The following is a 16,221-nucleotide window of genomic DNA, read 5'->3' on the forward strand; positions in this document are numbered from 1 at the left end:
CTAACTAATAGCACAACTAACATAATTTATATACTATAGCCTCAGGGGAAAATAAATAAATAAATAAAATAATCAAATCAATCATGTAGAAAACTTCATAGAGTGAGTTCGATGATCAGCATATAAAAAAATTATAAAATGACACAGTTTCCTTTTACAAATATCACATCAAATTTGTCATTCTAAACATTTTTCCCCCAAAACATATATCTTCATTAATGGTATCTTGGCTACCTACATAATTAGGTGTTACGTCATATAGGCAAAAGTAATAAAACGCACCCATTGTGCTACCTACATTTAACAAGCCACGCGGATTCAAAATACCGCCGAGGTTAAGACCCTGAGCAGAGAATAGAAAGGGGCATTTGCGCCCCGTTACGACGGCCCCACAACGCTGCAAGCTGCATTTCTCTCGCATTCACGGAGTGAGAGCAACGTCCCGGCAGAGGATGACAACTTCCCAAGCGATAATCTAGGAATACGCATGGCTTAAACTGGTATTGAACGATGCTTTTTGTTTATTCTACCGCCTTCGCTTTATGAACTGCATCTTGGTTTCTTTTGCGAAGCCCTAAACACTCTTAAGAACTTAACCAACTCTCTGGTGAGTCTCTCGGAACAATTCGCTATTTTACAAATAAGTAATAGGCTACGATTCAAATGATGAATAGATGTCCACTCTTGTACAAACAACACAGACCTCATGGCAACATTTAAATCCAAGTCTATTTAGCGATTTAGCATCAGATAACAGCATAGGCTATATCATAATATAGGCTACTTTGTAACTGGATGAAACCAGGGAAAATATAGCGGAGAAGACAGACAAAAAAAAAAAAAAAAAAAGAGTTGTTGCATGAAAGGAAAAAAGAGTGAGCAGTGAATCAAAATCGATGGAACCAAGTCCAGTTTTACAACCCATAAGTTAGTTTAAAAAAAAAGAGAGAAAAAAAACTGAAAGACTCAAACCACACTGCTTCCGAGAAGATATCTCTTGATAGAACTCTGTATTTCTGCAGCCGTCACCTGAAGATCGATTTCCTGCTTGGCAATGTTTTATGACCTAAGTGGATGTGAAGAAAAAAAAGTGTTTAAAATTAAATAAAACATTGAACGAGAAGGCATTGTCCCGTGCCCTTTCCTCCTCAAACACTTGCAAGTCCCAGAATCACAATGCACAAAATTACTCATGCATGTTAACCGCGTAGTTGCCAACATTGGTACGAATATGGGAGGACACATTTTCGTGAGATAAGAAGTGAGAACAAGTTTAAATAGAGAGCTAAGAAACTGCTTGCTTACCTTCTCATACGACCGAGCTCTTCTCAATGATCTCTGGCATGCTCACTACACTTAGCTTTATTTAAGCTATATGGCTCTCTCAAAGAAACAGTGAACACCGAAATTACGCATAAGTTTCAAACCCCTGATGTCACTTCACTCAAAAATACTGAAAGCATTAAAGAAACACATATTATTATGTTCTGCGAAATAATCCACTGTCTATTACATTCATATTTCATATAGGCTAGTCTTTGTCAGTAAATAAACAAAGACAGAGCTAAACGTTCATCTGTATTGAGGACCTTGCTCCCCGTTGATTTTGGCATGGAACAGAGCAATGGAAGCTAGGGGATAAACAGACGATTAAACCAGGCGAATTAACTTATTTGGGGATGCTAATGACTTGCTTAACGTAAACAAAGGCTATGTTAAACAAAGTGAATTTACCACAACTTGGCAAGTTTTTTTTTTTTTTTTTTTGTCTCAACGCCATTTCCTCTATATCACGCGAGTACTTTTTTGCAAACCATCTGTGAACCGTCACGCAAACACCGATGTCTCCAAAATGTAGCCTAATTATCTTATTCACGTTAGGGAACAGTGCCTCTATATGACATAGGCTAATCAATAGCTGTTCTAAATGTAAAACAGCTTGGCCAAAAATACTGTCAACTATGAAATAAAACAGGTTATTTCCAGTCCATAAATCTTTCCAAAGGGACCACTTCAAGTGCCTCTTGGAATTACTTCACTTAAGTTTCCTGTGACAGAAGAACAAACAGATTTGATCCTGGAGACACAACGTGACCCAATACATCCATTAGATTTCCCCCCCATTGCTAAGCACACATCAGCTTGCACTAGGTTTGTCTACAGGCTAATAATAAAGGAACCGGAACAGGAAAGTTCATTCAAATAAATTGTATTAGCTATCCCATTTACATGCATAATTATTTGAAAAGATTGAATTAAATATTTGAAAGAGACGTCACGTTCCGAATCCCTGAACACTTCTGGAAATTTTAGCATTAGTTTAGATAAAGTCTGCGTCTCATCACAATATGGTCATTATTCTTAATCGAGTGGATGCGTAGCATACATTTTTAACACCAACTATCACTGTCTAAATATAATGCAGTACAAACTATTTGATGCAGACCCAGATCCAGCCGAAATCCATACCAGCATGCCATTGGAAACCAAATCTCGTGACATAGCCTACAGATTATGTCCTTCATTCTCGGAAATGGCTTTTTAATTTTAACGACCTAAGTAGCGCACATAATAACTATAGACTAGCTGTAACTGAAAAAAGAACAGTTGATAAAATAAAAACCAAATATGCATCAAAGATCACGTGCTATTCTCAACATGCATGGGCAATGGGCCAGTGTTTGGTCTCTGAGCAGCATCAGCGGAGCGACAGAGATGCGCCGTCCACTAGTAAGCTAAACGGTTGTCACTGTGCGAGAATAGCAGTCATATCGTACAGAAATGCGATCGAAGTACAAAAACGATCCGGGAGTTTTTCAGCGTTGGATATGGAAAGAGAACACATGATCCTTTCAAATATAAAACTCAATATACATGATTTTACGGCTACTGTGTTCATGGGTTAAGCGAGACGGCGCAGCATCGTATCTTCTCCTGCTTCGTACAAGGCGCTAAAGAATGAAATAGCCTATCTGTGTACCCCGTCCTAGATTCCGTTTTAGCGCTTCATTTAAATTCCCGTGTCCGTGACTGTCATCCCGAGACCCCACCCCTGCCTTCTCTTCCTACATATCTTCTTAACTTTAACGAGCCTCGTTAAGATCACAATAATATTCCACCCACTAATTGCTCATTCCATTCAACAAATAGGCGAGACTCTGCTTCGACTTCACGCGAGTCAAGGGAGGGAGGGTGCTGTTGAGATTGGAGTTCCCGATAACCCCCCGTGCGAGCAGCCGAAGTGGTGAAAGCCTCTACGTACTGGCTAATGATTGGCACGCTTGACAGTGATTGGCAGGGCTGCCATGACAACCCTACAACGACACCAAGAAGACCAATAGAAAAGCGAAACAAAATATTTCAATGCTACACTCACGGTGGATTTAGGGGGAGATATTATGAGGCTGGTGTCATTAGGCGATAGCTATTGAATCATTCAATCTGAATTCGTCGTTCTTTTTTCCTTCGCACATTTCTTTCTCTCTCAGGTCATTTCCATGGTTTTCAGATCGCCTTTAGAGCTTTATCCCTCTCATTTCTTCCTGCCAAACTTTGCTGATCGCCCTTTGCTCTTGGCGAGCAGTGCGCCCAGCACCAGGTCTCCCGAAGACTTGTCAATGTTTCAGCTACCGACCCTAAACTTCTCTCCGGAGCAAGTGGCGAGCGTCTGCGAGACGCTGGAGGAGACCGGAGACATCGAGCGGCTGGGTCGCTTCCTATGGTCGCTTCCTGTGGCACCGGGTGCTTGCGAGGCGATCAACAAGCATGAATCCATCCTACGTGCCCGGGCTGTTGTTGCCTTTCACACAGGCAATTTTCGCGATCTCTATCACATTCTGGAGAACCACAAGTTTACCAAGGACTCGCATGGTAAACTACAAGCGATGTGGCTCGAGGCTCACTATCAGGAGGCCGAGAAATTACGCGGGCGTCCCTTAGGACCGGTTGATAAGTACAGGGTGCGAAAGAAGTTTCCCCTGCCTAGAACCATCTGGGACGGTGAGCAGAAGACGCATTGTTTCAAAGAACGGACGCGGGGTCTGTTACGGGAGTGGTACCTTCAGGACCCCTACCCAAACCCCAGCAAGAAAAGGGAACTGGCTCAAGCCACTGGACTCACTCCTACACAGGTCGGAAATTGGTTTAAAAACCGGAGACAACGAGACAGAGCAGCGGCAGCAAAAAACAGGTCAGTCAACTTAGGCATGTTCAACTTTCATTGGAATTTTGCGCTTTAAGTGTTTCATTATTACTACTATTATTTTATAAATGAAATGTTGTGAAATGTGTGAACACGAGGTAGGAAGTACTGCAGTAAAAACAGAATCAAATGTTAAAGACGAGGGAGGGATGTGCCATGTGTAAGATGGTTTTGACAGTCTCAAGCAAAATATAAAAGCAAGTAGATAAAACTTACCTGTATACATTTTATTAACGTGAAAAAAAATGATGCAAAAGAAAAAATTCTCCAAACTCATCGATGAAACCTGAAAAAGCAAAAAGAACTTGTAATCAAATGTGTAAATTCTTTACAGCAAAGCTATTGTGTGTCGTTTTTAACATATTACGTATTTAAATCTTAATTTACCAGTTGTTCCAATGTTAAGATAGCCTACTAGCAATAAAAATACAAATATGGATTGGCTGCGTCTAAAAATAACAATAATGGCATTTCTCTGTTGCTATATTTGGAAAAGTAAAATCTATCCAGATCATCTAGAGTAGTTACTTTTGTAACATAACATTGTAAATACAAATAGTTGTAAACCTATTCTGTGGACACTCATGCATTGAGAAATACAAGCTAAATTTTGGTAAGGTAAGGTTTAATGTTTGGTATATCTGACATCTTGCAAATTATTAGGCTTTGTTTCACTTCCCAGTGTACTTCGTAATTATTTTACAGACAACATGGCGTAAATTAGTTCGAGTGAGAGTTGTTTCAGGTGATTTAGTCAAATTATATTTCCTCCTAAACGCTAAATATTAGTACTGAGCGACTATGGAATGAGAAAGCAGCAGAAACTAAGCACACATTTTGACTGGTGTAACTGGTTTATATTATTTAATGGATAAATCAACAAACTGGACTTAACTGGATGATTACAAATAGTAAAAACAAGAACTGTGACGTTCTGGTCTTGCAGCATTCTAAAACTGACATTTTTAACTAATCACACCTAATTTGAACATATAAACACACAAATGAATAGCCTACAATAAATTATTCTATCAACACTAGATATCACGAGAAGTCAGTCAAATTTCGAGGATAAATATGATCATATGTAGCGGCCATGCTTTATTTAGTAATAATTTTCCACAAAACAGCAACAGTAGTATTTATTTTACCATGTAAACAAATGTTATTTTTCATCTAGCCTATCTATTTCAGATATTGTTATCTATATCATTTGATATAGAAGAAGAACTAGCCTATTTTAAAATAGCCTAGCATAGCCTAATGTTTACGTAAAACGGAGGCACGTTTTTCAGGGAAAATGAACTACGACTTTTATAACTAACAGCATACCATTCTCTCACTTTTCTGCTATAGGCTCCAGCATCAAGCAATAGGGCAGAATGGCATGCGGTCCCTTTCAGAATCCGGCTGCACCCCACGCAGCTCTGCGGAGTCGCCTTCGACTGCAGCTAGTCCCACGACCAGTGTCTCGAGCATGACAGAGCGAGTCGACACGGGCACGTCAATTCTTTCAGTAACATCAAGTGACTCGGAATGCGATGTATGATACGCAAAAAAGAAATATATACAGGAAAAAGGACCTGAATAAACTTGATTATCGGGGAAGATGAAAAAGGAACCAATTGATATTACTATTAAAAAAAAAGAAAAACATAAAAGCACGTCTTTTTTTCAAGCGCTTTCAATGGACCCCACACTTTCCCCCCACCCCATCACTTGCATGATATATATATATCTAAATAATTTTTTTATTTTTTTTTTTGTATATGGGGAAATGCCCCACGTTTATGTCTACCAGGACCACCGTGAAGAGGGAATTACCAGAAACCGGTGTCCATCGCCTTTTTTTTCTTTTTTTTTCTATTTTAGTCCGAGTGACGACGAGCAGACAGGATGCAATCCTCTTTTCCTTTATGTTCATCAGACAATCATTCGAGTCGTAAGCACCTTTTTTACTACACTTCTGTCACTGCCTGTGTGGGGTACTGGTCAAATGTGGAACTGAATCGTTATGACTGTATCAGATTTTTATTTTTATTTTGAGATTTTATATTGAATTATGTATATCTTAAATAATGCGACCATTCTCCCAGTCTGTAATATATGTGTAGAAATAAGTCTGTAAATAATATTGCTATACCCATTCTCTTTTCTATCCCTGTTCACTTTTCTTGGCTTGGTGTCCCTACATAAACTATTCGTCAAAACGTAAATATTAAGTGCTCTAGGCGTTTTGTTCCTCTGTTTTATGCCATGAAAAGAACGCTAGTGACCATGAATTATCAGTCGAGATTAATGCAAAAGACAAAATATGGGATATCATCATCGACTGACCAGGTCCATTTCATGTTTCCAGTCCAGCGCTTATAATTCAATGTTACTTTCTTGCGTGTTTCTGTTAATGTATACGTTTCTAAACTGAAAATACAGTATTCAATTTTGTTATAAAATTGCATTATGTGTGTCATTTCCACAAAACATTTTCTAATTTCTATACAAGATTCTAGTAGTTTTCTCTCCAATTTACGGAGAGCATGAAATAAGTTGATTAGCAGTGTAACATGCATCACAATTCTTCAACAAACTCGATTTGTGGTAGGCTACAGAAAGGTTTTTATTCGTCTTCCTTTTTGTTAACAGCCATTGACTGCAATGCAAAAATAAAGTGAGGGCGTCATTAAATTGACTAATTATGGAGAACTCCACTGGCCCAGTGTCCCATTGTAGTCAACGAAACGGCGTTTCTTTCAAAGTTGAGCTATGCAAAAAGAAAGCTCCCTCTGGGCGAGTAACCCTAACTCCCATGCACAAACAGAAAACCGTACCAAGCACTTCCTTTAGAAGTGTAGTTAGTTTTGCTCAATATGAATTTTATTCAGCGCACTTTAACAAACACAAACAGTTTGTTTATGTAAAATATACTTTGAGTAAATTGTATGGAGGATAGTCTTCCACTAAACAACATAACGTTGTAAGTGCACATATCCTAACTTCGCGCGTCTCCAATTTGTTACATTTTTAATTTAGCTGCCACAAATAGAGGAACATCTTGTAGATATGACATACAACCTAATCAGCTAACAAGAAAAGTTTTTTTTTTAGTTAAGACGTCCTTGTTTTATAAATTGATTTGTTTAGCCTAGTCTATATACCTATACAATTTACCCCTTATCATCGCTCTCTATTCCTCCCAATCATATGTGTCCGTTTCACGAGAGATAACATTAAGGCTAGACGAAACTTTCAGCTCACAACCGGCAATGCTAAATAAGGCTGCGTTTATTATTTCACTCATGTTCATAATTATGTAAGGCGCATTGTGTATGTCTTGTACGTCCTCTCAAGTCTAAATCTGCGCGACAATAAGGAAACAGCCTGCTCAATGATCCTAATGACACTTGACTACACAAATGCGCTAAAATAAAGAAACCTTTGAATTTTTTTTTTTTTTTTTTGTCTTAAGTTCATCTGCAGTGAACAGGCATGGACTATCAGCAGACAGAGCTCTCAAATCACTCACATTGATCTTTATCATTCAGACTACATGAATTTATTGGCAGATAATTTTCTCAAGTAGCCTATGTAGCTACTGAAAAATTGATTATAAGAAATCCAGTTTTTTATCAACTGTAATATCAGTAGACTACTGCTATTTGAGAGTAAGATATACAGGTGTAATTTGTGTGTGGCGGGGAAATTAATTTACGAGAATCACTTATTGCATTAAACTGCCTTTTATATTTAACATAGATGTTATTAGAGACTTCTGAATTATAATAATAATAATAATAATAATAATAAAAGATAAAAGTAATTTGCCAGCAACATATCTCGAAATTTTGTGGCCCCATGCCTGCAGAGTTTACGCAGTGCTGCAAAGTGACTCTTGTTGTAGCTAACAAAGTGTCTGACAATTCAGTTACACAATTTCAGATAGGCTTATTTTATCCCTTTCAATGTTTATACACAAAGTAATCTACAGAATATAAGTAGCCTACGTGTCAACGGCAACAGTAGGCTACATAACATTTTCTTACACATCGTATGGCTACTATCATCACTGGCGAGGGTGTCAAAAAGGCAGAATGGATTTTTTTGTCCTGTTCCCATAACCTTCGTCGCACAGAGACAAATGAACGCAACTGGACCGCAGACGGCAATAAGAAAATATTGTACAGCCCTGTTTTTTCTCTGATTTCATCGGTTAACTGAACACAACTTTTCCATTCGTGTGTATTCATGCAGCTCTCAATGAGCGTCAGTTCCCTCTGACCCGGATTGAAAGCGTGGAGCCTCGGCATAGCCTGTCAGTGCAACCACTCTTGGCAAGACTGGGCCCTTTCCCTCCCGAAACGGTCCCCTTCTCACAAAAAAAGAAAAGAAAAAACGGAACAGGGTACGTGAAGCTAGAATCCGAACCGTGAATTGGCAATTCGCAATTGTGGCAAGCTGTGCATTAGGCAGATGATGACAACGGTCGGCTACATGGCCAATAAATAAATAAACAGACAAACAAACATCATCCAAACAAGTTATTAAAATTCATGATTCACATTATTATTTTTATTAGGCTATACACATTAGATGATAATTTTACTTAGTAAAGTAGGCCTATTTTTTGTCCAAGTTATGAGGTGTAATAAATCTCATTATATATATATATATATATATATATATATATATATATATATATATATATATATATATATATATATACATGTGTGTGTGTGCGTGTGTGTGTGTGTGTGTGTGTAGTTTAATAAAGCAGTTTCAAATAGCCTAAAATGCGACAAATAGGCTAATAATAGCCTCATAATAATAATAAAAACATGTTGACGAGTTTCCAACATTAGCTGCTTCTGAAATAATTATATGTTTTAACAGATTCATTAGGCTATTAAAAGTTCTCACATCTGAAATATTATGTTACATCACTTCATTAGACTTATTATTTTACCTTGCAGCATATTGTTGCAATTTCGTGTCAATTCTAAGGCTAGCCTACTATTAATTATGAGCTACTGTCTTTCTTTCCCCGCATGGTTCAAAACTGTAATAAGAGCAATACTTTGATCTGAAAAACTACTTGGCTTTGGAGAGGCACATTATTTTTTGATAGACAGTAGGCTACACGAATGACGTTCATTTTGTAAAGACGATTAACAATGACAAATTTCATTTAAAAAAATATCTGACTGCATTCATTTTTTAGAGGAGTAGCCTACCGCAAGTTCTGTTCTCGACCCAGCAGCCTGTGATGAGGCGTTCTGGCAAGAAGGATTAAAAACTGTAATTCTATTACAGAGTTATTTAGAGGTCACAAGAGGCTATGATACAGGATCAGCACTAAGATCAGAATGCAAAAGCCCGTTTGAAGGTTTATTCGGATGAACTGTGGAAAAACTCGAAGTATTCAGATTTGTTTTACCATAATATACCTTGCAAAGTTACAAAAGTCTGAAAACGCAACCCTCCCGAAACATTCTCACATGTTGGGTGATGAGTGAGCAGACGTCTCTTACAGATCTATACTCGAGACAACATATAACTATGAGAAATATATTCACCTGCATTTACGTTCTAACCCAAATTAAAACAAGTAGCTCAACAGAGAGGCCAGCCTACCAATGCGTCATATAAAATAAATAAATAAAATAAACAGTGTAATTTATTGTGTTTTTAAATTAGTATCAAGTTAGTTGAATTCATAGGTTAAAATACATATTACATTATTAATTTGTAACCCAATATGTTCATATAACAAAACCCCATAATAAAGTACACTTCGCGTGTTGTAGGCCTACTAAAAACAACATTAATTAGCCCATAATAATGATAGCCTAATATGCGGCCTTAACCATAATCTAACAAAATTTCAGCTCTGGACAGCTCTCTGCATAGCCACGTGTAATACAGTGGAGAAGTGCAGTTCATACAGAAGTCTATGATAGGCTATATGTGCACATAAAGACAAAATTGATGTGTTGACAAATACAAAGCAAATGATCAAACAATAACAGAAGAATATTAATAGTGTGATATAGGTTGAGGCCAATAGACATCGTAAAATATCTATTTTCGAGAAAAAGAGGGGACAGGAATGAGAAATTTAGGTCTCATATTTTATACATCTAAACAATCCGCTCAGCTCCAAGAAGCATGCCCTGCCCAGCGCCTCGCGCTCCCGTGCTCTGCTGGCCCGCCTCGACTCTGCCTCCTCAATTAGCGCCGCTCCTACTGGAGCCCCGCTGCGCGCCAGAGCTCGACCTCACAGCCTCCAATAGTCCTAACCGCCTCCTACGGCGATCCCGCTCAACAATCATGAAACCATTTAGCAATTGACTCATTCTGTAAATAATCTTTGACGCACTAACAAAGACGCCATTTGAGAGGAGTGTATTAGCATGAAAGCATTTAAACAGATGTCATGTTAGCTGCTGGTGTCTTGGTCGCACATCATTTAGATGAATTAAACTGGCGTTTTTACCCACAGTCATACTCCGGAGGATAAGGAAAATATATAGGCTATGTAAAACTCAAATCTTTCCTTTTACTACAAAAATTATAGAGCTAAAATGCAATATCTAAAACTAATTTACAGACACTTGCCTTGCTAAAACGCCTAAAAATTAGTAAGCTCCGTGAAGGCATATCCTAGGCCTCCAGAGTGAGCACGGACATATCTTACATACAGGCGTATTTTTTTTTATAAATTCCTGAAGGGAAAAAAATAAAATGTTTGTTTAGCCTATGTAAAGTTTGGTAAAAACAATACATTTATATAAATGCACACTTTCAAAACGTTTAAAGTGTTTCATAGGCCAAAATCGGTTTCACTTCTGCTTTAAACAGCAGAATCGATTACACATAAAATATGTGAATGCAGTCACAAACCAGGTCCAATATCAACCGTGTTCAAGCGGATGAAAGCGCGTTTCATACGTGCTCGTTGATCTCGTGGGCGAGTTACTCCATCTTGTGGAGAAAGGTTGGAAGCGTCTCCAGTCTGTTATTTGTACATTGCATGTGTCCAGTTCACATGAACACAAAATTGCGACTAAATATAAAACGAAAAAGCTTCAGAATAAAGGCCTGTTTGGTTTCATATTGAAATTAAATTGGAGCTCAAACTGGTGTAGTTCTAAAATAGGCAACATGTCTAAAAATTGTTGTTTTAGTTAAGACAGCTTTGGGTCAAGAAAAGAAAACACATTTAAAACAGGAAGTCTTCGCAATTACAACTGCTACACATCAATCATCAGTAATTGTATCAAGACAATGGTCTACATATCTTATCTAACAAGTGTGAACGTCTACCCTGTCAAGTTTGCTTTTAGTTAGTCACTTAGGCCACCTACTGACCAAACGTGCTAAGCAAACATTCAAGAAAATATTTTGGGCTAAATTTGGCAAGAAATACACATCAAGCCAAGGGTATCAATGGGTATAAACTTGAATTTAAGTTACTAATTAAAATTATTAGGCTACAGTTAATAGGAGTGGTCTATAATATCATGTAAAAGCACCATTACTCCTTATGCGTGTGTTTTGTTAAATAAAACATCAGTGACCCAAAATAGACTTCAAATCGAAATTGTAAAGGTATCTAGGTAGTTTAGAATGGGACTTAGGTCTATGTCACAGAGCCTTGTCCTTGTTTTCATCAATGTAGGCTATGGTTATTCATACATTTCTGTTAGGACTGTTATAGTGTCCCCATGTTTGGGTTCAAATTAAAAAATAAATAGATAAAAGAAGAGACCCTGCTCATATTATTCATCCACTGCTAGCTAGGTCATTATAGCCTACCTTAGGAACCAACTCTAACAGTAGCTGCATTATACGGTGAGGTATGTAAAATAGTCAAATTTCAGGCGGTAGAAATGTAGAAGGGAATGTGCAAAATATCAAAGCAATGTACAGTGCAGTTTCTTTTTCTCCTTCTTTATATACAGTACAGACCAAAAGTTTTGACACACCTCATTCAAAGAGTTTTCTTTATTTTCATGACAATGAAAATTGTAGATTCACACTCAAGGCATCAAAACTATGAATTAACACATGTGGAATTATATATGGAATTACATACATAACAAAAAAGTGTGAAACAACTGAATACATGTCATATTCTAGGTTCTTCAAAGTAGCCACCTTTTGCTTTGATTACTGCTTTGCACACTCTTGGCATTCTCTTGATGAGCTTCAAGAGGTAGTCACCTGAAATGGTCTTCCAACAGTCTTGAAGGAGTTCCCTGAGAGATGTTTAGCACTTGTTGGCCCTTTTGCCTTCTGTCTGCGGTCCAGCTCACCCCTAAACCATCTGGATTGGGTTCAGGTCCGGTGACTGTGGAGGCCAGGTCATCTGGCGCAGCACCCCATCACTCTCCTTCTTGGTCAAATAGCCCTTGATGCCTTCAGTGTGACTCTACAAATTTCATAGTCATGAAAATAAAGAAAACTCTTTGAATGAGAAGGTGTGTCCAAACTTTTGGTCTGTACTGACTGTATATATATATATATATATATATATATATATATATATATATATATACACACACACATAAACATAAGCATAAACATGCATAAACATAAATCTTCATATTAGGAGTATTACTTTAATTACACTAACCATTACCATTATACATAGGGGTGTCATACCAATTAAATGAAATCAGTTCAAAATCAGTCTTAATCCAAATTAATTTACACTGCAACTACAGTTGCACAAATAAGTAAAGAAATGTTGGGTAAAATGAAATAGTAGCTCTCTGTTGTATGGAATTGTTGTACAGAATTGGTCTCAAAGTTAGAGTTAGAAACATTTGAAAAAAAAAAAAAGAAATTCCCAAAAATTATTAGAATAATAAAAAAATAAAAATATATATATATATATATATATATATATATATATATATATATATATATATATATATATATATATATATATATATATATATAAAGAACATTTTATGTAGGCCTATGCAAATTGTATATTATCCAAGGTAAACATCTCTAGTAATTGTGCAGTTAATTCTCATATTGTATTTTTAGAAAGTTTTGGAATATTTGTCCTCTCCCCAAATTTGTCCCCACTGAAACACAGTAATAACAATTTATTTATATATTGACCAATTAAGATTTTGCTTAAATTTAGATAGAACAATTTAAATTGTAACAATATTTAATGTGCAATTGATGAGATTTGTTTTATTTTTGAATCCAAATTTTCTTTGTAAAGGCAAAGTATAATCATACTCATTTCAAAGTTAAGGATTGTTTAGTTTGAATAAACATTGAATCAAAAACCATCATATCATCTTAGTTGATAATATAGTATACTTTATTTTTTACAAAAACATCCAATGTTTCGGTAGTGTGAGCAATTTTTCGGTAGTGACAGTAATGCTTTGGTAGCAACCAAATCATATTACAGAATTTTAACTCACATACTAAAACACTACTAAAACATAAAAAAAACACAACTATACTAAAATTTAGTTTATTTCCCCCAATATGAAGATTTTGTGTTCCCTTTTGTCACTACCGAAACTGATGGCATGTTTCGGTTGTGACTGTTTTGGTAGTGACAATTCTATTGAAATTATAAACAAAGATGTTACTACCGAAACTCCACCAAATGTTTTGGTAGTGAGAGTTTCAGTAGTGCAAATTTTTATACTTTTGATAGCTCAAAGATACTATGCAGCACATGGTTAGCTAGCATAGATCTGAACGGTGGTATTATGTGCATATAAAAACTCAATCTTATGGAATTACTCAAAAAAGTGTACTTAATTACAGGAAAGGTTGTAGGAGTGTTCCTACTACTCACAGATTTTTCAGACTTTTGAAGACATTTGGCTCAAAATTATGAGACCTATCTAATCACACCTTGTAGCTATAAGTGTCTTCCCAGTACAGTGTCTCCTGTGTTTTTATTGTTTATAGATTTCAGGTGTGTCCCATTGCATTCTATCTGTATTTAAGCCTTGTGTTTCCTGAGTTCTGTGTCTGGTGTTGTTTGTCTGTCCCCTGCTACTTGTGTGTTCCTTGGATAAATAAAGACTTTAGTTGTAAATGCTCCTTCATCTCTTCACTCCAACACAGTAGCAGCAGCATGACAATAAGAGAGGGGGACACATGGATATTTCCTGATCATAAATGTATGTTTCCGTAGTGACATGTAAAAAAATTTTACATGAAGTTTCATAATTTACAAAAAAAAAAAAAAAAAAAAAAAAAAAAAAAAAAAAAATATATATATATATATATATATATATATATATATATATATATATATATATATATATATATAGCATTTAATCAAACAGATAATTTTGAAAGATATTTTAATATAATTTTCTTAAATCAAAACCTAGGGCTTAGGTATCGGGACAGCCACCTCCCAATTGAAAGTACCCAATAAATGAAGATTTTATACATTAAGCTTACTAATATTTGAAATGAAATTGGATCTTATATAATCAAGATCTTATTACGAATTATTAAATGCTTTTAAAATGTGTTTTTTAGTTGTGGGATAGCAGTTTGCACCTCTTCTGTAGAATGGCCAAGAAACTAAAACCACCAATAGGTGGCGGGCAAGTCTAAAAAAAAAAAAAAAAAAAACATAGAACGCCTATATAAAAACGCCTATATAAAAACTTGTATATTGAACTGTTGTAAAAAAAAATTGCAATTGTGCTGAAATTTCAGGAAAAAAGCAGTCTTGCTGGTATGATATATTGATTAAGTATAGCTACACACACACACACACACACATAAAACAAGCACAGGGGCAATTCATAGGCCTTTCTTGCATTTTGGGGGCATTTTGCTCTACGCTATTTTAGGCCATAGCTTGCTGATTCATGTAGTGTGAAAGATAAATAAAATAAAATTGTGAACGTACTTTAAATAATAATAATATCAATCGTGTAGGCTATTTTTGCATCATATTTTCACTTTTTAATGTGGGAGACACAAAGAAACATTTAGCTGAACGTATTTATGTTAACGTAATATTGCTTTATACAGTATGTAATTGATGGACCCCTTGCAGTACCACTGCTGACCCTCTAGATGTCGCGAACACCTCGTAAAAAGAATTGATTGTGTCTTCATTTTTCAGGTCTCCCGGAGAAAGATTAAAGATGACTGATGGTGATTGATATTGAACTGTGCCCAAGAAGTCGAAATCTATAAAACATTACATAGTGTTTTATAAATGGTGAAGTTTATTTTTTTCACATTTCATGAAGTGAAATCTACATTTATTTTAGTTTCAGCAAGCCTTCAAGTTTAAATAAGAAAACACTAAATAGAAAAGATGAGATGATAAATAGAAAAGAAGTGTTGCTGCAGCTGCAGATCTTTATGCAACAACATGTCTATACTATTACCTCATTAAAGTAAGAGATGAGATGCTGTTGATGAAAAGTCGTCTAGATTTGTGCCCACTTTCAAAGAAACCTGTTTGTTGGTTAGTAGATTTATATCTGAAATAAAAATATTTTCATCCCTTATACTTTAGTTTATATGCATAGGTAATTTAATTGTAATTATACAGTGTGCAGGTCACTCAACTTACCCTGTGACCTGGCTCTTAAGTAAGCTTCAACATAAGACAGACTGACTGTACCACGTTTTATAGTCATATTTCGGTTGCACTTTACTAGTTTACTTACAGTGTATTTATCTAAGAAAGTTCTGGTAATACAAGGTAACTACATGGGGTAGTGTTAGGTTTAGGGTTAGGTTCAGGGTTAGTACCTAGTTATTACATAGTTATTGTAATTACTATAATAAGTACATAGTATGTACATGGGGAACAGGACTGTAAAATTGTAAAAAACTGTAAAAAAAAAAAAAAAGTGCTACCCATATTCTATGAAAGAGAGAGATGTTTCAGGAGCTTAAGACACAGAATAGGATACATGCTTATTTAATAACTATTTTATTTGGATTTGTGTATATACTTAAAAAAAAGTAATTTAAAAGAATATGCTTAACTATTT

General features: G+C 36.0%; 1 protein-coding gene across 1 annotated transcript; it reads left to right on the top strand.

Moving 5' to 3' along the window:
- The first annotated feature begins 2,144 nt into the window (after positions 1–2,144).
- On the top strand, positions 2,145–6,657 carry LOC113057122 (homeobox protein SIX3-like). Its single transcript, XM_026224225.1, has 2 exons — positions 2,145–4,189; positions 5,558–6,657. The coding sequence occupies exons 1-2, from the start codon at positions 3,498–3,500 to the stop codon at positions 5,748–5,750; spliced, it is 885 nt and encodes a 294-aa protein (XP_026080010.1). The 5' UTR covers positions 2,145–3,497; the 3' UTR covers positions 5,751–6,657.
- The last annotated feature ends 9,564 nt before the right edge of the window (positions 6,658–16,221 follow it).

The sequence above is a fragment of the Carassius auratus genome, chromosome 38, assembly GCF_003368295.1.
Source record: "Carassius auratus strain Wakin chromosome 38, ASM336829v1, whole genome shotgun sequence".
Classification (NCBI taxonomy): Eukaryota; Metazoa; Chordata; class Actinopteri; order Cypriniformes; family Cyprinidae; genus Carassius; species Carassius auratus.